This window comes from Oncorhynchus kisutch, linkage group LG11 (genome assembly GCF_002021735.2).
Source record: "Oncorhynchus kisutch isolate 150728-3 linkage group LG11, Okis_V2, whole genome shotgun sequence".
Classification (NCBI taxonomy): Eukaryota; Metazoa; Chordata; class Actinopteri; order Salmoniformes; family Salmonidae; genus Oncorhynchus; species Oncorhynchus kisutch.
In genome coordinates, this window is record NC_034184.2 from 48,550,819 (window position 1) to 48,572,686 (window position 21,868).

The 21,868-nt window shown below is 44.2% G+C and overlaps 1 protein-coding gene across 3 annotated transcripts in view; it reads right to left on the reverse strand.

The window, feature by feature from the left end:
• Nucleotides 1–1,475: 1,475 nt before the first annotated feature.
• Nucleotides 1,476–21,868, reverse strand: part of LOC109899570 (prominin-1-A-like) — a 40,886-nt gene continuing 20,493 nt past the window's right edge. For all 3 annotated transcript variants that reach the window (XM_031835895.1, XM_031835894.1, XM_020494918.2), the window contains 20 exons: nucleotides 20,953–21,073; nucleotides 16,436–16,499; nucleotides 14,348–14,437; nucleotides 14,021–14,217; nucleotides 13,160–13,234; nucleotides 12,809–12,872; nucleotides 12,441–12,597; nucleotides 12,198–12,350; nucleotides 11,968–12,091; nucleotides 8,403–8,491; nucleotides 6,381–6,465; nucleotides 5,998–6,141; nucleotides 5,756–5,824; nucleotides 5,507–5,599; nucleotides 5,249–5,302; nucleotides 5,039–5,119; nucleotides 4,611–4,679; nucleotides 4,307–4,396; nucleotides 4,096–4,208; nucleotides 1,476–1,947 (listed from right to left, as the gene is read on the reverse strand). In XM_031835895.1, the coding sequence (XP_031691755.1) occupies nucleotides 1,896–1,947; nucleotides 4,096–4,208; nucleotides 4,307–4,396; nucleotides 4,611–4,679; nucleotides 5,039–5,119; nucleotides 5,249–5,302; nucleotides 5,507–5,599; nucleotides 5,756–5,824; nucleotides 5,998–6,141; nucleotides 6,381–6,465; nucleotides 8,403–8,491; nucleotides 11,968–12,091; nucleotides 12,198–12,350; nucleotides 12,441–12,597; nucleotides 12,809–12,872; nucleotides 13,160–13,234; nucleotides 14,021–14,217; nucleotides 14,348–14,437; nucleotides 16,436–16,499; nucleotides 20,953–21,073 (1,984 nt within the window). In that variant the 3' untranslated portion in view covers nucleotides 1,476–1,895. The remainder of the gene's footprint in view (nucleotides 1,948–4,095; nucleotides 4,209–4,306; nucleotides 4,397–4,610; nucleotides 4,680–5,038; nucleotides 5,120–5,248; nucleotides 5,303–5,506; nucleotides 5,600–5,755; nucleotides 5,825–5,997; nucleotides 6,142–6,380; nucleotides 6,466–8,402; nucleotides 8,492–11,967; nucleotides 12,092–12,197; nucleotides 12,351–12,440; nucleotides 12,598–12,808; nucleotides 12,873–13,159; nucleotides 13,235–14,020; nucleotides 14,218–14,347; nucleotides 14,438–16,435; nucleotides 16,500–20,952; nucleotides 21,074–21,868) is intronic.

Below are 21,868 nucleotides of genomic sequence, written 5' to 3' on the forward strand. Positions count from 1 at the left end.
CATGGTCTCTGTTTGGTGTTTGCTATTTTGGAATATACTGTTTGATAGTATTGTGTTGTATTTTCTCAGTCTATTTCTAATTTAGCTAACTGGCCGCTGTCCTGCTACAGCAACAATGTAGTATTGCTAACATCAGAAACAGGCAGGTACCCAGGCTAATTTGTTGAGTGTAATTGGGTGCGTTCCAGATAGCCATATTATGTGCAAGACTGTACAGTTTACGAGATCGTTACATCATAGTGATGTGGTGAAGAGCTGATATTCTATGCATGCCTGAGCTGAATGTGCCCAATATCTATGTCACTGAGAAATGCCCTTGTTTTTACCTGTGTTTCTGTTCTGTGAATAGTTTCTCATCCTCACCATAAGGCATGGCTCCCACACGTTGTTCTGGGTTGTTAGGCCCTTGACATTGCCAACTCACTCTTAGATACAAAAACATTGTGATTGTTACCTTTTGTTTAAACTAGCCTGGTCCCATATGTTTGTCATAGCACAAGCAGACCTGGCTAACTCCTATCTTGCTATGTTTAAACCCATTATAGTCAAAGAAACAGAAAACACTACATTTACTAGTTACATTGAGGACACATGATGACCCACTGCTCCCATAGCTTTGGGTTTTAAGCTCAATATGGCCATAGCCCAGCTATGACCAAGGGCTCAATTCAATCAGATCTGCTTTAGCCAACTTAGTGGATAGTGTCTGAGGTGGGAGCTGTCAAATCCACAAGTGGCTCCCAGCATTATACCTAAAAAAAACGGACATTGCTGCATGCCGTAGCATTAAGATAAATCCCATGCAGCCTTGTTTAAAAGTTTGAACACTGGAATGTGTTCACACTGGCAAAACATCCGCTATGCGCATGTCTGCAATCGCCGGTTAACGCTTGATCTGATTGAATCTAGGCCTAAATCTCTTTAGAGCTGCACACAGCTTAGTGTGTGGACCAGTCGAAGGATTAATGTGCGTGTATGCAGTGGGAGTACAGCCTGTTGTGTGTGTGTGTGAAAATGTCCTTCCTTACCCTGTCTACTAAACAATGCCACTCCTTATTGTCATGGCTATGGAACTGTGTGTGTGCATGCGTGCGTCTCTTTTGTTTCACAGCAGACAGGCAGGTTCCCCAGGGGTGTGTGAGAAGGATATCATCATGTCGGGGGGGGAACACTTCATATCGGTCATTGAGGTCAAATTCAACCTGATACCCGCACTTCCCTTTGCTCCCCTACTTCCCCCATCGTGATGCTGAGAGGTTGTGTTCACTGAATCAGGTGGATCTGTGCTGTAAACCTAAACGCATTGATTGATTTGCACCATTTTTAGACTGCATCCTGTAAACAGCAATCAATCACATGCAGAACACGTTTCTATTGGCCACTGCTGCTGGTGCTATCCTATCAGAAACATATTATACTACAAGGTACTATATCAGTAATATATTTGAGAATGAATTAGCTAACACAAACAGTAGTCTCTATCAATAGTAAATCTTTAATCACAGTAGTTTGCACAATGCATGTCAGAAATAATTTTCCTATATAAACAGACCTACTAAAGTGCTTCGTAACACATATCCTACTCATTGTCTGGTTCAAAATTGTATCATTGCAGAATCAAATATTTCAATCAATATCATTCCTTAGAAGAAAATATATATATAAAAAAAATTAAAAAGTCAATGACATTGTAGACAAACAACACAATGACATGATTATAGACGTTATGTTGAAGCCGGCAACTTGTACCTACCCTATATGATATAATACATTATTCAGGTGGTACATGTAGCATTCAACCCATTCATGTCCCTCTGTCAGGGTGGGGTGGCAGAGCCCTGGTTCTATTCCCTGAGAGCAGTAACAACCCTTGCCAGTCCTCTCTTTCCCCCAGCTCAGTAGGGTTTGACTTGGGCTCGGGGGAGGATGTTCTTGGCTGTGTGGCTTCTGTGAGGAGAGAGATGAGACAAGACAGAAAGAGAGATTGTATGTTGTTCCCATACCAGCTTCATTACAACAACGTTTCAATCAGAGTCATAGTGTCCTAGGCACGTGTTCACAAAAAGTAATAGAGTAGGAGTGCTGACATAGGATCCGTTTAGCCTTTTAGATCATAACGAATAATAAGATAATCATCTTATTATGAGATCCTTCAAAGTAGCCACCTTTTGCCTTTATGGCAGCTTTGCACACTCTTGGCATTCTCTCAACCAGCTTCATGAGGTAGTCACCTGGAATGCATTTCAATTAACAGATGTGCCTTGTAAAAGTTAATTTGTGGATTTTCTTTCCTTCTTAATGCGTTTGAGCCAATCAGTTGTGTTGTGACAAGGTAGGGGTGGTATACAAGTGATAGCCCTATTTGGTAAAATACCAAGTCCATATTATGGCAATAACAGCTAAAATAAAAAAGAGAAATAACAGTCCATCATTACTTTAAGACATGAAGGTCAGTCAATCCGGAATATTTCAAGAACTTTGAAAGTTTCTTCAGTGCAGTCACAAAAATCATCATGCACTATGATGAAACTGGCTCACATGAGGACTGCCTCTGCTGCAGAGGATAAGTTCATTATCTCACCAGTTATCTCCCTCACCAGCTCACCAGCTTGAAGCAGCTTGAAGCACCAGCTGTCAGAGCAGCTCACAGATCACTGCACCTCTCCATAGCCCATCTATAAATAGCCCAAACAATTACCTCATCCCCTACTGTATTTATTTATTTTGCTCCCAAGTATTTCTGCTTTGCACATTCACCTACTGTAAATCTACCATTCCAGTGTTTTTAATTGCTATATTGTATTTACTTCACCACCTGTGGCCTTTTTATTGCCTTTACCTCCCTTATCTCACCTCATTTGCTCACATTGTATATAGACTTGTTTTTGTACTGTATTATTGACTGTATGTTTGTTTTACTCCATGTATAACTCTGTGTTGTTGTATGTGTCGAACTGTTTTTCTTTATCTTGGCCAGGTCGCAGTTGTAAATGAGAACTTGTTCTCAACTTGCCTACCTAGTTAAACAAAGGTAAAAAATAAATCAAATAAAACATTAGATTTACCAGCCTCAGAAATTGCAGTTCAAATAAATGCTTCACAGAGTTCAAGTAACAGACACATCTCAACATCAACTGTTCAGAGAAGACTGCGTGAATCAGGCCATCGTGGACAAATTGCTGCAAAGAAACCACTACTAAAGGTCACCAATAAGAAGAATAGACTTGCTTGGGCCAGGAAACACGAGCAATGGACATTAAGACCAGTGGAAATCTGTCCTTTGGTCTGATGAGTCCAAATTTGAGATTTTTTGTTCCAACCCAATGTCTTTGTGAGATGCAGAGTAGCTGAATGGATGATCTCCACATGTGTGGTTCCCACCATGAAGCACGGAGGAGGAGGTGTGATGGTGCTTTGCTGGTGACACTGTCAGTGATTTATTTCGAATTCAAAGCACACTTAACCAGCATGGCTACCACAGCATTCTGCAGTGATACGCCATCCCATCTGGTTTGCACTTAATGGGACGATCATTTGTTTTTCAACAGGACAATGACTCAATACAACTCTAGGCTGTGTAAGGGCTATTTGACCAAGAAGGATAATGATGAGTGCTGCATCAGATGAACTGGCCTCCACAATCACCCGACCTCAACCCAATTGAGATGTTTGGGATGAGTTTGACTGCAGAATGAAGGAACAAGTGCACAGCATATGTGGGAACTCCTTCAAGACTGTTGGAAAAGCATTTCAGGTGAAGCTGATTGAGATAATGCCAAGAGTGTGCAAAGTTGTTATCAAGGTAAAGGGTGTCTACTTTGAAGAATATCAAATATAAAATATATTTTGATTTATTTAACACTTTTTTGCTTACTACATGATTCCGTATGAGTTATTTCATAGTCTTGATGTCTTCACTATTATTCTACAATGCAGAAAATAATCCAACTAAAGAGAAATTATTGAATAGGTGTGTCCAAACTTTTGACTGGTACTGTATATACAGGCCCTGGTCTTATTTCTGAATGAGTATTTCCCACCCAGTACCTAAGTACAATCATCTGATGTATGTGTGTAAATGTGTTTGCTACTCACTCGTAGACATCGCTGTGCTTCATCCTCCTGTAGAACTTGGCCAGTTTGATGGAGAAGATGATGCTGGGGACCAGGAAGATCATACACCAGCCCAGACTGAACCAGAACGCATTCTGGACACAAACACAGATGTAGGTTAATAAACAATATTAGATTAACGCAAGTGTATCATTTTCTGTACGTGGGTGCGTGTATGAAATCATTTTCTCACCAGAGACTCCATCATATTTGAGCAGACTACAACCTTCGCTGAGTCCACAGCTTCTGCCACTGGGCCACAGAGACCAATCTGTTGAGTGATCTACATACCCACACACACGCACGCACGCACACACACACACTCACACAATCAAATTTCATCAAATGTATTTTATAAAGCCCTTTTTACATCAACCACAACCACACATAAGGCTGAGGCTAAACTACACACACACACACAAACCTAAAATTAAACCACACACACAAGATACCGCAATGCAGTGATACAGTAGTAGTAGAATGCTAAGTGAACCCACCGTGAGGTTAGCCCAGTCAGCATACATCGTGAAGTACCCCATCTGACAGTCTAGGAACTCCCTACTCGCCTGAGAAAAAGAAAGAAAAACAAGTGTAAATTCCATACATTCTCTATTGACTCAGAAGTCATGAGAATCAGTGGAGCTTTGCAGCAGAAAATCAGGTGGAATTCCCTATAACTATGTGAAGTGGGCCGTGTGACTGTGGGAGTCACACGGCCCACTTGAGTAATGGCTGTGGTGCTACCATCTCCTTCTTTACTGTACAGAACACCTGAGGTCATGAACCAGATGAAATGGTTCATCTTTCTAGGAAAGAAACCCAAATGAGAGAAATGTCATTTTCTGGTTGTAAAGGATTTTTTTTTGTGCCTAGATATGCTTCTGTTTGTGCATGCGTTTGAACATGCATGTGTGTGGTTACTCACGGCCTTGACTATCTGTGTAGTGTTGGTGTTGAGGAAGTCTTGAGCTGTTCCCACTTTATTTAACACATCTCCTACTGTGCCCTAAAGAAGAAAGAGGGAGGGAGGGAGAAAGAGAGGGGTGAGCATGCATTGCATAGCTACATGTTTTCATTGTTTAAGGAAAGAACCCTTGCAGCTCATGCTTTCTGAACATTCTGCAGTATTACTTACATTGATCTCTGATGCTATGACACTGAGGGCAAATATGTTGGAGTTCAACTGAGTCTGAAACACAAAAGTCAGACAGGTAATATATCTATTTACAATATCTAGGACTCTGCTCTGGATAATGACCTCTTTAAGGATTTATAAAATAGTCAGCGATAATCCAGACACTCAGATAGCTGTATATTTAGTACAAACACACACGTGACATTTGCTGAAGTTGTCCAGAGCAGAAACAGATAGCACCAGGCCAGTCAGACGTACCAGTTGTGGGATGATGGTAGTGACAATGCCTGACTGGATCCCTCTCAGGCCTTCAGCCTCCTGTGTCAGCTGATATTGAACACCTGTATTAATCTGTTGAGAGACGTGCATCACATTACTGTCTTTATATAAACATCTAAATGACTAGTGCACACACTGATGTTCACATCGTATCATTGATAGAAGAGCCGGAGAGTGCTCACAGGGAGGGAATATGTTTGTAACAATGTTACACGTTTTATTACTCACTTGAACAGTAGCAAGTTGGTCTAACATGCCTGCTATTTCTGTCAGATTAATGCTGGAAATAACGTTGATCTGAAACAGATATAGAAATAGTTATGAAGTCTTTGTAACCATACTGAGGTGACGCTGCATGTTGTCCTAATATACACTCCAATTGAACACGTTCCAAACTATTAGAGGCCAAAGGTCACACATAAATGCACACGCACATCTACATGTACTGTACATACACACACACTTTGTACCTGCTGTGTGACAGAGCTTATGTCAACATCATGGACCATGTCAGAGAAGCTGTGTAGCTGTTTGCGTGTCTCAGGTGTGAGCAGGGTGATGGTAGGCAGTTTGATCTCATTACTGTCAAAGTGTTGCTGAATCTCTTCTTTGTACTGAGAGGGGAGAGGTGGACACATAATTAAAAGGAGTAGCGGAAACATTGTGCTAGTATAGCAGATGGTTTGAAATATGGACGTTTACACCACTTTGGAAGTGGAAACATAAGACATGATTTGGGAATTAATCACCCATATAAAGTGAGTCCCAGTAATCATCAGTAGACAGTGTATGGTGATAGAAAAAGTAAAAACCACATGTGATAAGAGTAGAAACCGTAGCGTGACAGTCTTACTTTGGACACGTTGAGTAGATCATTGAGGTCTATGAGCTCATACAGGTGGAGGGCTGTCCATAGAGGCCTGTTCTGTTCACATTCACTACAAACACACGCACAACAATACAATCTTACTAGTGATGTGGAGGTTGACTAATAACCCGCAGTCCCAGCGGTTATATCCATGGTGTGGCGGGTTTAGGGTCATTAAATATTGTGTGGATGAAGGGCGGGTTAAATGAAGAGAAAATAATACCTTAAATATCCATAAATGTATCATTCACCTTGTGCAATTTATTTATAGGCTACATTGACGTTTTTCTTTCAATATTTTAGGCCATCTGGCATTAGTGCATAATGCCTAAGCTTCAGGACCTAACTGTACATGTGTCAAATAGACAACACGCCAACCGCCAAATGCTTTTGGAAACGGGCATTAAAAGTTCATGTTCAAGTCGATCATGGAGGCAAAAAAGGAAAATGCTGGAGTTGAATTCAATCAGAGCAAAGCTGCGAAACGCAAAATGGAGAGTTGAAAATAAAGAGAAGGGAGTGCCAGATAACTAATGTTTGGGAAGTGGAAAAAGAGAATGATAGCAGATAGATAGATGTGTGATGATTGTGAGGCGCGATACAAATTCGACAGTCACAAGACGGGGACTTCAAATAGGCCGATGGCACATCAAAGGAACTGTAGCCTACTGTTCAGATGGGTTAAATGGAAACTGAATTCTGGACACCAACTGTAGGTTTATAACCTCTCATATAGCCTTAATATGAACTCCTGCAGAATTAAGCATTTCTTGCAGTAAAATTGTACACCAAATGTAGGCAGAATTTTGACTCAGGTAAAGGAGTGGGGAAATATGATTTATTTATTTCAGCATCCTGAGAGAATGCGAATGCGCAGTTAGATACCTACCATTTGTAGGTGCTATCTTTATCAACCACATAAAATATGCATCCAAGCCCAAAATGAAATCTTATCAGAAACATATTGGGTCATTTTCACAGCCGGTCAAACTTATGTCTTTTGGAAATTTTGCACAGAAAAACTTTCTAGTTTTTTGTTGTTGAGTTATTGCATTTTCTACCCGGTCCCTAAACATCTTTGCTCCGCGAAAGAATCAGAGATGATAGAAAACACTTTACCGATGTCAACTATATTGAAGCATTCATTCTATCGATGTATTACATTATTCTGGTGAGCAAGTGTTTATTTAGTCTTCGAGGGCAACAGATAATGACAGAAGTAAAGCTGCATTTATCTAATTTTATACAACAGTGGAGGCTGCTGAGGGGAGGACAGCTAATAATAATGGCCGGAATGGAGTGAATGTGTTTGATACCATTCCAATGATTCCATTATTATGAGCCGTCCTCCCCTCAGCAGCCTCCACTGATGGACAAGTTGACTAACAAATGGCCTACCAAACTGTCGGAAATTATAAGCAGAAACATATTTAAATCAGGCCAAAAAAATCCTGAACCCTGTAAAAAACAAAATGTCTGCCGTCTCGGACTGTAGCCTACAGCGCATTTTCTATGTTATCAGATTAGGGTACGGGCCTCAGATTTTCACTTCATCACATATTGTCAGGCGGTTGCGAGTGGGTTATTAGCCCAAGTGGTGCAGCGGTCTAAAACACTGCACCTCAGTGCTTGAGGCGTCACTACAGACACCCTGGTTCGAATCCAGGCTGTATCACAACTGTCTGTGATTGGGAGTCCCATAGGGCGGCGCACAATTGACCCAGCGTCGTCTAGGTTTGGCCAGTGTAGGCCATCATTGTAAATAAGAATTTGTTCTTAACTGACTCGCCTAGTTAAATAAAGGTGAAGAATAAAAATTATTGCGGGCGGGTGCCGGTGAACAAACAGCTGACCTGCGTACCATTAATCCTTACATTGCATAAGAGCAGAAGAAAAACAAAGTTACATTTAGCAAGCACTCTTATTCAGAGTTACTTATAATAATACTTTAGAAAACCAGAAAGAATATCTTTAATTTACATAACCCTTTATAAAGTTGCTACATACTTGTATACTTCAATGAAAGACAGGTTGCTCTTCAGGGCCAGTATCTCTCTTAAATGGAATCCAGGTATCAGGCCCGGAGTGTCAACAAACTGTGGAGAGGGAAGACACAATCAATCAATCAGTGAGTCAATTAAATCAAATCAAATCCAATTTTATTTGTCACATACACATGGTTAGCAGATGTTAATGCGAGTGTAGCGAAATGCTTGTGCTTCTAGTTCCGACAATGCAGTAATAACCAACAAGTAATCTAACTAACAATTCCAAAACTACTGTCTTATACACAGTGTAAGGGGATAAAGAATATGTACATAAGGATATATGAATGAGTGATGGTACAGAGCAGCATAGGCAAGATACAGTAGATGGTATCGAGTACAGTATATACATATGAGATGAGTATGGAAACAAAGTGGCATAGTTAAAATGGCTAGTGATACATGTATTACATAAGGATGCAGTCGATGATATAGAGTACAGTATATACGTATGCATATGAGATGAATAATGTAGGGTAAGTAACATTATATAAGGTAGCATTGTTTAAAGTGGCTAGTGATATATTTACATCATTTCCCATCAATTCCCATTATTAAAGTGGCTGGAGTTGAGTCAGTGTCAGTGTCAGTGTGTTGGCAGCAGCCACTCAATGTTAGTGGTGGCTGTTTAACAGTCTGATGGCCTTGAGATAGAAGCTGTTTTTCAGTCTCTCGGTCCCAGCTTTGATGCACCTGTACTGACCTCGCCTTCTGGATGATAGCGGGGTGAACAGGCAGTGGCTCGGGTGGTTGATGTCCTTGATGATCTTTATGGCCTTCCTGTAACATCGGGTGGTGTAGGTGTCCTGGAGGGCAGGTAGTTTGCCCCCGGTGATGCGTTGTGCAGACCTCACTACCCTCTGGAGAGCCTTACGGTTGTGGGCGGAGCAGTTGCCGTACCAGGCGGTGATACAGCCCGCCAGGATGCTCTCGATTGTGCATCTGTAGAAGTTTGTGAGTGCTTTTGGTGACAAGCTGAATTTCTTCAGCCTCCTGAGGTTGAAGAGGCGCTGCTGCGCCTTCTTCACGATGCTGTCTGTGTGAGTGGACCAATTCAGTTTGTCTGTGATGTGTATGCCGAGGAACTTAAAACTTGCTACCCTCTCCACTACTGTTCCATCGATGTGGATAGGGGGGTGTTCCCTCTGCTGTTTCCTGAAGTCCACAATCATCTCCTTAGTTTTGTTGACGTTGAGTGTGAGGTTATTTTCCTGACACCACACTCCGAGGGCCCTCACCTCCTCCCTGTAGGCCGTCTCGTCGTTGTTGGTAATCAAGCCTACCACTGTTGTGTCGTCCGCAAACTTGATGATTGAGTTGGAGGCGTGCGTGGCCACGCAGTCGTGGGTGAACAGGGAGTACAGGAGAGGGCTCAGAACGCACCCTTGTGGGGCCCCAGTGTTGAGGATCAGCGGGGTGGAGATGTTGTTGCCTACCCTCACCACCTGGGGGCGGCCCGTCAGGAAGTCCAGTACCCAGTTGCACAAGGCGGGGTCGAGACCCAGGGTCTCGAGCTTGGAGGGTACTATGGTGTTGAATGCCGAGCTGTAGTCGATGAACAGCATTCTCACATAGGTATTCCTCTTGTCCAGATGGGTTAGGGCAGTGTGCAGTGTGGTTGAGATTGCATCGTCTGTGGACCTATTTGGGCGGTAAGCAAATTGGAGTGGGTCTAGGGTGTCAGGTAGGGTGGAGGTGATATGGTCCTTGACTAGTCTCTCAAAGCACTTCATGATGACGGAAGTGAGTGCTACGGGGCGGTAGTCGTTTAGCTCAGTTACCTTAGCTTTCTTGGGAACAGGAACAATGGTGGCCCTCTTGAAGCATGTGGGAACAGCAGACTGGTATAGGGATTGATTGAATATGTCCGTAAACACACCGGCCAGCTGGTCTGCACATGCTCTGAGGGCGCGGCTGGGGATGCCGTCTGGGCCTGCAGCCTTGCGAGGGTTAACACGTTTAAATGTCTTACTCACCTCGGCTGCAGTGAAGGACAGTCTGCATGTTTTCGTTGCAGGCCGTGTCAGTGGCACTGTATTGTCCTCAAAGCGGGCAAAAAAGTTATTTAGTCTGCCTGGGAGCAAGACATCCTGGTCCGTGACTGGGCTGGATTTCTTCTTGTAGTCCGTGATTGACTGTAGACCCTGCCACATGCCTCTTGTGTCTGAGCCGTTGAATTGAGATTCTACTTTGTCTCTGTACTGACGCTTAGCTTGTTTGATAGCCTTGCGGAGGGAATAGCTGCACTGTTTGTATTCGGTCATGTTACCAGTCACCTTGCCCTGATTAAAAGCAGTAGTTTGCGCTTTCAGTTTCACGCGAATGCTGCCATCAATCCACGGTTTCTGGTTAGGGAATGTTTTAATCGTTGCTATGGGAACGACATCTTCAACGCACGTTCTAATGAAATTGCACACCGAATCAGCGTATTCGTCAATATTGTTATCTGATGCAATACGAAACATATCCCAGTCCACGTGATGGAAGCAGTCTTGGAGTGTGGAGTCAGCTTGGTCGGACCAGCGTTGGACAGACCTCAGCGTGGGAGCCTCTTGTTTTAGTTTCTGTCTGTAGGCAGGGATCAACAAAATGGAGTCGTGGTCAGCTTTTCCGAAAGGAGGGCGGGGCAGGGCCTTATATGCGTCGTGGAAGTTAGAGTAACAATGATCCAAGGTTTTTCCACCCCTGGTTGCGCAATCGATATGCTGATCAAATTTAGGGAGTCTTGTTTTCAGATTAGCCTTGTTAAAATCCCCAGCTACAATGAATGCAGCCTCCGGATAAATGGATTCCAGTTTGCAAATAGTCAAATAAAGTTCGTTCAGAGCCATCGATGTGTCTGCTTGGGGGGGGATATATATGGCTGTGATTATAATCAAAGAGAATTCTCTTGGTAGATAATGCGGTCTACATTTGATTGTGAGGAATTCTAAATCAGGTGAACAGAAGGATTTGAGTTCCTGTATGTTTCTTTCATCACACCATGTCTCGTTAGCCATAAGGCATACGCCCCCGCCCCTCTTCTTACCAGAAAGATGTTTGTTTCTGTCGGCGCGATGCATGGAGAAACCCGCTGGCTGCACCGCCTCCGATAGCGTGCTCGGATTTCATCAACCTTGTTGTCAAGAGACTGGATATTGGCGAGAAGAATGCTAGGGAGTGGTGCACGATGTGCCCGTCTCCGGAGTCTGACCAGAAGACCGCCTCGTTTCCCTCTTTTTCGGAGTCGTTTTTTTTGGGTCGCTGCATGGGATGCATTCCGTTGTCCTGTTTGAGAGGCAGAACACAGGATCCGCGTCGCGAAAAACATATTCTTGGTCGTACTGATGGTGAGTTGACGCTGATCTTATATTCAGTAGTTCTTCTCGACTGTATGTAATGAAACCTAGGATGACCTGGGGTACTAATGTAAGAAATAACACGTAAAAAAACAAAAAACTGCATAGTTTCCTAGGAACGCGAAGCGAGGCGGCCATCTCTGTCGGCGCCGGAATTCATTGTGCATGTCTGAGAGTGTGTGTTCTTACCTGTAGTAGCTGTCCACTGCGCCAGGGCTGGCAGACCAGTGTGTAGACATTCCCTCCCAGTATAAACAGTATTAACACCACCAGCATGAAGAGCCAGGAGAACAGGAAACTTAGCCCTGCACCCCTACACACACAGACAAATACGTTGAGATAATTATTTTACCAAATGTCCCTTATGCCCATCCTCATACCCACCCACACACGCAAACAGACATAGTGACAGTACTTACGCCATTAGGAAGGTTCCTGCGCAGTCGGCGGTGCTGGATCGTTCTGTCGGGTTGTCTTGAGGGCTCAGTCCCACCAGACCCAAAAACAGACCCAGAAGGTTACACACTACGACCAGGAGAACGACACAGCTCAGGATAATACCCACACCCCACCTATAGAGAGACAAAAACACAGAGGGATAATTACCTTATCTGTTCAGCCCTGTCAGTGTGTGCGCATGCCTATGTGTGTGTACTCATTACCTGATCATCTCTACCCACTCTGCCTGTGGTGAGTACATGTCGATGTATCTCTGAGCCTCTCCCAGTGTGTGTGAGATGTTGCTGAGGGCAGAGACAGGGATGTATCCCTTCACCGAAGAGATCTGTCTCTTGATGTCTTCAAGCTGCTGCTTCACATCTGAAGGAGAAGGATGAATATATCTCTAGACACTGATCCAAGGTCAGTTTAGGTATTTAGGTTAAAGCATAAGATGTGGCTATAAGGCTAGTAGACATCAGACTCTTGTTAGTGTCACTGTGATTAATAATGTCCGATAACAGCAAGTAGTTTAACTGAACTAGTCCTAATCCTATAACAGTTAGTAGTGACCGTGAAGGTAAATACTCACTCTGTACCATGTCCCTGGTGTCGTTGGTCACTCTCTGGGGAATACTGGAAAATAAGTATTCTCCCTGAAACACACATGGTCAGAAACGTCCTCTGTAACTACTGCAGAAATGACGCATAGAAGTCAATGGATGAAAAATGTTGGAGCAAGAGTGGATCTCAATTCCTCCCACACAAACAGGAACATGCTGTGGAATGTCAGTTACACTTCACTAATCCATTTTGACTGCTCTCTCTCTCTCCCTCTCATATATATTACACACACACAAACACACACACACACACATACACATATATATATGGGGGGGGGGGGGGGGTATTTAGTGTGCCTATTTAGTCCAGACAGAATTACCTCTTTCACTTTTGAGTTGAGATTAGCCTTGGTGACGTCATCAACAACCCACTGCAGCTCATTCAGACTGGGGATCTATGGAACATACACAAACACACACATAAACTTGAGGTTACAAACAGCTCATGACTTCTCTGCAGTGTGTCATTCTTATTCTTTGGCAGCAGGGTGCAGCAAAACCAGAACTATCCACTCAGATGACAAATTCACGTTTTTACTTTGGCATGTATTGCCTTCCTTATGCTTGTTATAAAAGTAGAACAGTGATAGGGGGTGAATGAAATACTGCTTTGTTTTCCACAACTATATCAGAGTAACATACACCATGTTTGTTCTCCGTCTTACTGGTTTGTTCTCGATAAGGAACTTAATCTTGTGTTCCTCATACTGTGTGTGTATATATATATATATTATGAACTGTAATTTTCCTGAAACCCAAGCCTCTATTTGTGGTAGCTTGTTTGAGAAAGGGGGAAGAGGAGGGGAGAGGGTTAACCCACAAACAGACTCAGCGTGCGTCAGCAACAGTAGAGTGGGAGGAGGAGGAACACCCTGAGACCTGATGTTATAAGACAACAGCGTGAACCATTTCCACATAACTAATTTGCCTGTGTCATATCCACCCCATTAACTTCTACTGCAAGACCAGCACACATCGTCCAAAAGGCCTGAATCGTTCCTCATCAAGAACAAACCAGTAAGATGAAAATACACACCAGTGTGTACAGGGGGATAACTGGGATATCAGAGCTACCGTGGAATATGCATTCGATGGTGGAAAGATGAGGAGGGAAGAAAAAAGGGAGGAGAGGAGAGCAAAGAGAAAAGAGAGGAGAGGCGACGCAACACGATTGCACTCACAGTGATAGTGGTGTCAAATGTTAGTTTCTCTAGCTCTGACTGATAGGCAGAACACCCATGACAGTCAGGGTCTCTCAGTGTGCTGTTGATGCGGTCTCTGACAGAGGAAACATTCGCCTGGACCACAGTCACATCAGACTGGAGCTGGGTTAGAGTAGAGTTCAACCCCACCAACAGGACACTGGTACGGTTCACCACTAGGATACAGATGCAACATACACACAGATTTATTAATAAACCATTCATGTAGAGAATTAAAATGAAACTATTTCAGAAGAGGAATACACACAGACAAACAAACATCACACACACAGGATGGAGTTGTACCTTTGGCTATATCTCTGACAGACTTCAGGGCAGGGTTCAGGGGGCCCTCTAGACTTCTCTGGATCTCTCTGCCCAGCAGAGGACCTATGTCTAGGGGAGAAATGAGAGAGAGAAGGTATAGATGTATGTAATTGTTGACCAGTGTTTCTCAAATGGTGGATGGCAGTCTCTTCTGGGTCAAGACAATGGTCAACATAATTGTTTCAGTGCGTTTCTACTTTGCATAACTTTTGCACACATTATGTGAATATCTAGAACTTGGAACTAGAATCAGCTGTGGGAGAATTTTTTCTTGAGCCGATGATCGGGGGGCCGGAACATAATAACAAATCATTTGTAGACTGAACATTGACCACAAGAAGACCTAACATATAATATTTATCAAACCTTGCTTGCATGTGTACAGTCATGGCCAAAAGTTTTGAGAATGACACAAGTATACATTTCACAAAGTCTACTGCCTCAGTTTGTATGATGGCAATTTGCATATACTCCAGAATGTTATGAAGAGTGATCAGATGAATTACAATTAATTGCAAAGTCCCTCTTTGCCATGCAAATGAACTGAATCCCCAAAAAACCTTTCCACTTCATTTCAGCCCTGCCACAAAAGGACCAGCTGACATCATGTCAGTGATTCTCTCGTTAACACAGGTGTGAGTGTTGACGAGGACAAGGCTGGAGATCACTCTGTCATTCTGATTGAGTTCGAATAACAGACTGGAAGCTTCAAAAGGAGGGTGGTGATTGGAATCATTGTTCTTCCTCTGTAAACTATGGTTACCTGCAAGGAAACACATGTCATCATCATTGCTTTGCACAAAAAGGGCTTCCCAGGCAAGGATATTGCTGCCAGTAAGATTGCACCTAAATCAACCATTTATCGGATCATCAAGAACTTCAAGGAGAGCGGTTCAATTGTTGTGAAGAAGGCTTCAGGGTGCCCAAGAAAGTCCAGCAAGCGCCAGGACCGTCTCCTAAAGTTGATTCAGCTGCGGGATTGGGGCACCACCAGTACAGAGCTTGCTCAGGAATGGCAGTAGGCAGAGTGCATCTGCACGCACAGTGAGGCGAAGACTTTTGGAGGATGGCCTGGTGTCAAGAAGGGCAGCAAAAAAGCCACTTCTCTTCAGGAAAAACATCAGGGACAGACTGATATTCTGCAAAAGGTACAGGGATTGGACTGCTGAGGACTGGGGTAAAGTCATTTTCTCTGATGAATCGCCTTTCCGATTGTTTGGGGCATCCGGAAAAAAGCTTGTCCGGAGAAGACAAGGTGAGCGCTACCATCAGTCCTGTGTCATGCCAACTCTAAAGCATCCTGAGACCATTCATTCATGTGTGGGGTTGCTTCTCAGCCGAGGGAGTGGGCTCACTCACAATTTTGCCTAAGAACACAGCCATGAATAAAGAATGGTACCAACACATCCTCTGAGAGCAACTTCTCCCAACCATCTAGGAACAGTTTGGTGAGGATTAATGCCTTTTACAGCATGATGGAGCTCCTTGCCATAAGGCAAAAGTGATAACTAAGTGGCTCGGGGAACAAAACATTGATATTTTGGGTCCATGGCCAGGAAACTCCCCAAGACCTTAATCCCATTGAGAGCTTGTGGTCAATCCAGGGTGGACAAACAAAACCGCACAAATTCTGACAAACTCCAAGCATTGATTGTGCAAGAATGGGCTGCCATCAGTCAGGATATGGCCCAGAAGTTAATTGACACCATGCCAGGGCGGATTGCAGAGGTCTTGAAAAAGAAGTGTCAACACTGCAAATATTGACTCTTTGCATCAACTTCATGTAAGTGTCAAAAGCCTTTGAAACTTATGAAATGCTTGTAATTATACTTCAGTATTCCATAGTAACATCTGACAAAAAAATACCTAAAGACACTGAAGCAGCAAACTTTGTGAAAATTAATATTTGTGTCATTCTCAAAACTTTTGGCCATGACTATATACAATCATTTCTCTCTATGATGCTTGGGAATACTTCAGAACAGATTTCCAAATTTAAAATCACTTGGAGCTGGGTTTTTTGTCTGTTCGTGAACCCTGTTCTCAAAGCTCAGGTACAGTACTTACCATTGAGGCTTCTGGTAACCTCATCCACTGTCTTATTGCCCTCTATCAGCACACTGTCAATTTGCTGATGAGACACAGGAGACAAACACACTTAGACACAGGAGAGATGACATAAACTTGCAAGACTCCCTCAAACACATTTAAAACACACTGAAACTATGCACAGAAACATCAAAGCCACTACCGATTTACCACACAACCCTGCCCGACCATTACTTTATCCCTCTCTCCCTCCCCCTTTTTCCTCTCTCCATCCTCTCTTCCCCTTTCTCTGAGTCTCTCCAATTCAGAGGGGTTGGGTTAAATGCGGAAGACACATTTCAGTTGAATGTATTCAGTTGTACAACTAAGTATCCCCCTTTCCCTTTCTATCCTCCCTGCCTTTCTCACCCAACTCCTCTCTCCCTCTATTGTATCAGATACATGTGATCACAGTGCAGGCTGAACAGGAGAGACAAATGTTTTTTTACCTTTATTTAACTAGGCAAGTCAGTTAAGAACTAATTCTTATTTACAATGACGGCCTAGGAACAGTGGGTTAACTACCTTGTTCAGGGGCAGAATGACAGATTTTTACTTTGTCAGCTCGGGGATTCGTTCTAGCAACCTTTCGGTTACTGGCCCAATGCCCTAACCACTAGGCTACCTGCCGTGCAATGTGTGTAGCTATTGTCTAGGGGGAGATTTATGGTAGGTGGAGTGGTTTATGTACTAACTCTGAATAGAAGCTTTAGGTCAGTAACTGATCTATAGGTGGTTGTGTGTCAACAGAAGATAAGTGACATGACATCCAAGTAATTTATTACAGGATACTTAACAGAAGAGAATATGGAATGTTTTTAATAAATGTGTGTACCCATTCAAAAATATCCAGTTGCTACTTTTAGCTATATCTATTGTTTTATAAACCAAAAAAATCAACTGGTCTTACTTCTACTTCATTTATTATTTTGGTTTTCCCTTCTGAAAATAATAGGAACGTTCTCTCTCACACACACTGTTGGGGATGAATCAGAATTAGTTGGGTAACATAAATAAGATGTTTTATTTTCATAATATGCTTGTGAGATACTTGTCATTTAGAATGTATATTGTTGTACTATAGTGGTGGCCGTTTACAGTTATCTGTTCTCTGTCAGGGTTCAGTTACTTGGGCCACAGAGAGGGGAGAGGTCAAGCTTGTCGTCATGTGTAAACGTATATTTTAAACCATGTGAAGGGATGATTGAGGGGGAACCAATTATCTCTTGGCTCCACAATGTCTGTGTGCCAGTCACTCCCTACTTTTCCCATCGGGGAGAGGAGGATGGCAGTGTCTGGAACCATTCTATATTCCCTCTCTGGTTGCCCTTATCTTGACCTAGAGGCTCACTCTCCTCTCCGTGAGCTTGTCCAGGATGGGTTGTATTTGGGATGGGAGTGTCTAAAATGACAATTGATATATACCATTGGGTGAGGTAATGTCTTGGTACCATTTTGTACCAAGAACGAGATAAGAGCTTCGTTTAGGAGACCAAACTGAACGATCATTTATAGTCAATGCTGTCTGGCTATGGGATACTCCTCTCTGAAGTAAAGTCTTTCTTTGTGTAAGTTCCTAAGATCTGTGGTTTGTCATGTCGACTAGGGGGGTGGATCTTTGCTATAAAAGATCTCAGTTGCCATTATGTTGACCACTCTCAACTTTTCATTAGAGATACTGCAATGTTGAAAGTCAAAATGCTATTGCAAAAGCTTAATTATTATTAAAGGTGAAAATTAAGCATAACTCTGACTGGTGTGTGATTTGCTCTCTCATGTCACGCCTTGGTCATAGTATTTTGTGTTTTCTTTAATTATTTGTTCAGGCTAGGGGGTGACATGGGGTTATTGTATTGTCTTATTGGGTTTTTTGTAGGCATTGGGATTGTGGTTGATTAGGGGTGTGTCTAGTATAGGCTTGGCTGCCTGAGGCGGTTCTCAATCTGGAGTCAGGTGATTCTCGTTGTCTCGGATTGGGAACCGTATTTAGGTAGCCTGAGTTTCACTTTGTATTTCGTGGGTGATTGTTCCTGTCTCTGTGTAGTGTTCACCAGATAGGCTGTATTAGGTTTCACGTTCCGTTTGTTGTTTTTGTATTTATAAGTTATTTCATGTATCGTCGTTTTCTTCATTAAAGATCATGATTAACCACCACGCTGCATTTCGGTCCGACTCTCTTTCAACAAACGAAGAACGCCGTTACAGAATCACCCACCACACACGGACCGAGCAGCGTGGTAACAGGCAGCGACAGCAGGAGCAGCGAAAGGAGGACGTTATGGACAGCAATGGCATGGAGTATACGACGTGGGAAGAAATCGACAGGTGGGCGGCCGACCCAGAGAGAGTGCAGGAGCCCGCCTGGGATTCGCTAGAGCAGTGCGAAGAAGGCTATAGGCGAATGGAGTTGGAGAAACAGACACGGCGGCGCAGAGCGAAACCCGAGAGTCACCCCAAAAAATGTATTGGGTGGGGGCTCAGAGGGAGAGTGGCTGAGTCAGGAGATAGACCTGAGCCAACTCTCCTTGTTTATCGTGAGGAGCCAAGGAGGAGACCAGAACCAGAGCCGGTGTTAGAGGTGAGCGAAGCAGAGACTGTGAAGGAGTTAATGGGGAAAGTGGAGTGGAGAGTAATGAGGGAGTTGCTAGCTTGGTGCTATAGATACCATATTCGTCCGACGGATCGTGTCGGGGATTTGATGGCACCTGAGTTAGCGCTCCATACTCGTCCTGAGGGACCAGGCCTCCTGTGCACATCCCTAGCCTTGCACATCCTGTGCCACCTCCACACTCCAGTCCTCCGGTAGCAGCTCCCCGCACCAGGCTTCCTGTGCGTGTCCTCGCTCCAGTATCACCAGTGCCAGCACCACGCATCAGGCCTACAGTGCGCCTCGCCTCTCCTGCGCTGTCGGAGTCTCCCGCCTCTCCAGCGCTGTCGGAGCCTTTCTCCTCTCCTGCGCTACCGGAGTCTCCTGTCTGTTCAGTGCTATCAGAGCCTTCCTTCCCTCCTGCGCTGTCGGAGTCTCCCGCCTGTTCAGCGCTATCAGAGCCTTCCTTCCCTCCTGCGCTGTCGGAGTCTCCCGTCTGTTCAGCGCTATCAGAGCCTTTCTCCTCTACAGCGCTGCCGGAGCATCCTGCCTGTTCGAAGCAGCCTGAGTTGCCAGTCTGCAGGGAGCTGTCAGTATGCATGAAGCAGCCAGAGCGGTCAGTCTGCAAGGAGCTGTCAGTCTGCAAGGAGCTGCCAGTCTGCAAGGAGCTGCCAGTCTGCAAGGAGCTGTCAGTCTGCAAGGAGCTGTCAGCCTGCATGGAGCAGTCAGAGCTGTCAGTCTGCAAGGAGCTGTCAGTCTGCAAGGAGCTGCCAGCCTGCATGGAGCAGTCAGAGCTGTCAGTCTGCATAGAGCAGCTAGATCCGCCAGTCAGCCATGATCTTCTAGATCTGCCAGTCAACCAGAATCTTCCAGATCTGCTAGTCAACCAGAATCTTCCAGATCTGCTAGTCAACCAGAATCTTCCAGATCTGCTAGTCAACCTGAATCTTCCAGATCCGCCAGCCAGCCAGGATCTACCGGAGCCTACTACCTACCTGAGCTTCATCTCAGTACTGGGCTTCCTCTCAGTACTGGGCTTCCTCTCAGTACTGGGCTTCCCCTCAGTTCCGGGCTGCCCCTCAGTCCCGAGCTGCCCCTCAGTCCCGAGCTGCCCCTCAGTCCCGAGCTGCCCCTCAGTCCCGAGATGCCCCTCAGTCCCGAGATGCCCCTCAGTCCCGAGATGCCCCTCAGTCCCGAGATGCCCCTCAGTCACGAGCTGCTCCTCAGTTCTGTGGGGTTCTGGGTGAGGACTATTAGGCCATGGTCGGCGGCGAGGGTGGATTATCCCAGGACGCGAAGGGGAGGAACTATGACATTTATGGAGTGGGGTCCACGTCCCGAGCCGGAGCCGCCACCATGGACAGACGCCCACCCGGACCCTCCCTATGGTTTTGAGGTGCGTCCGGGAGTCCGCACCTTAGGGGGGGGGGTTCTGTCACGCCTTGGTCTTAGTATTTTGTGTTTTCTTTAATTATTTGTTCAGGCCAGGGGGTGACATGGGGTTATTGTATTGTCTTATTGGGGTTTTTGTAGGCATTGGGATTGTGGTTGATTAGGGGTGTGTCTAGTATAGGCTTGGCTGCCTGAGGCGGTTCTCAATCTGGAGTCAGGTGATTCTCGTTGTCTCGGATTGGGAACCGTATTTAGGTAGCCTGAGTTTCACTTTGTATTTCGTGGGTGATTGTTCCTGTCTCTGTGTAGTGTTCACCAGATAGGCTGTATTAGGTGTCACGTTCCGTTTGTTGTTTTTGTATTTATAAGTTATTTCATGTATCGTCGTTTTCTTCATTAAAGATCATGATTAACCACCACGCTGCATTTCGGTCCGACTCTCTTTCGACAAACGAAGAACGCCGTTACATCTCATCATTTGGTAATTAAGGAAATTTCCACAACATCACACACTTACCTTAGGGACAGAGGTGAGGTAGGTTTGAAGGTTTTCCAGGTTATTGTTGAGTTCTACAGAGCTGTCCTCAACACTCACTTTCAGTAACTGGTTAGTGAAGAACATGCAGATGTTCCCTGCACTACACACACACACACACATAAGCGCACGCACACAAACACATGCACGCACACAAACACACAGAAAAGTTTGTTTGTTTCACTTATCCAAATACACTCCCCTCTACATATACAGTGCCTTGCGAAAGTATTCGGCCCCCTTGAACTTTGCGACCTTTTGCCACATTTCAGGCTTCAAACATAGATATAAAACTGTATTTTTTTGTGAAGAATCAACAACAAGTGGGACACAATCATGAAGTGGAACGACATTTATTGGATATTTCAAACTTTTTTAACAAATCAAAAACTGAAAAATTGGGCGTGCAAAATTATTCAGCCCCCTTAAGTTAATACTTTTGCTGCGATTACAGCTGTAAGTCGCTTGGTATGTCTCTATCAGTTTTGCACATCGACAGACTGAAATTTTTTCCCATTCCTCCTTGCAAAACAGCTCGAGCTCAGTGAGATTGGATGGTGAGCATTTGTGAACAGCAGTTTTCAGTTCTTTCCACAGATTCTCGATTGGATTCTGGTCTGGACTTTGACTTGGCCATTCTAACACCTGGATATGTTTATTTTTGAACCATTCCATTGTAGATTTAGCTTTATGTTTTGGATCATTGTCTTGTTGGAAGACAAATCTCCGTCCCAGTCTAAGGTCTTTTGCAGACTCCATCAGGTTTTCTTCCAGAATGGTCCTGTATTTGGCTCCATCCATCTTCCCATCAATTTTAACCATCTTCCCTGTCCCTGCTGAAGAAAAGCAGGCCCAAACCATGATGCTGCTGCCACCACCATGTTTGACAGTGGGGATG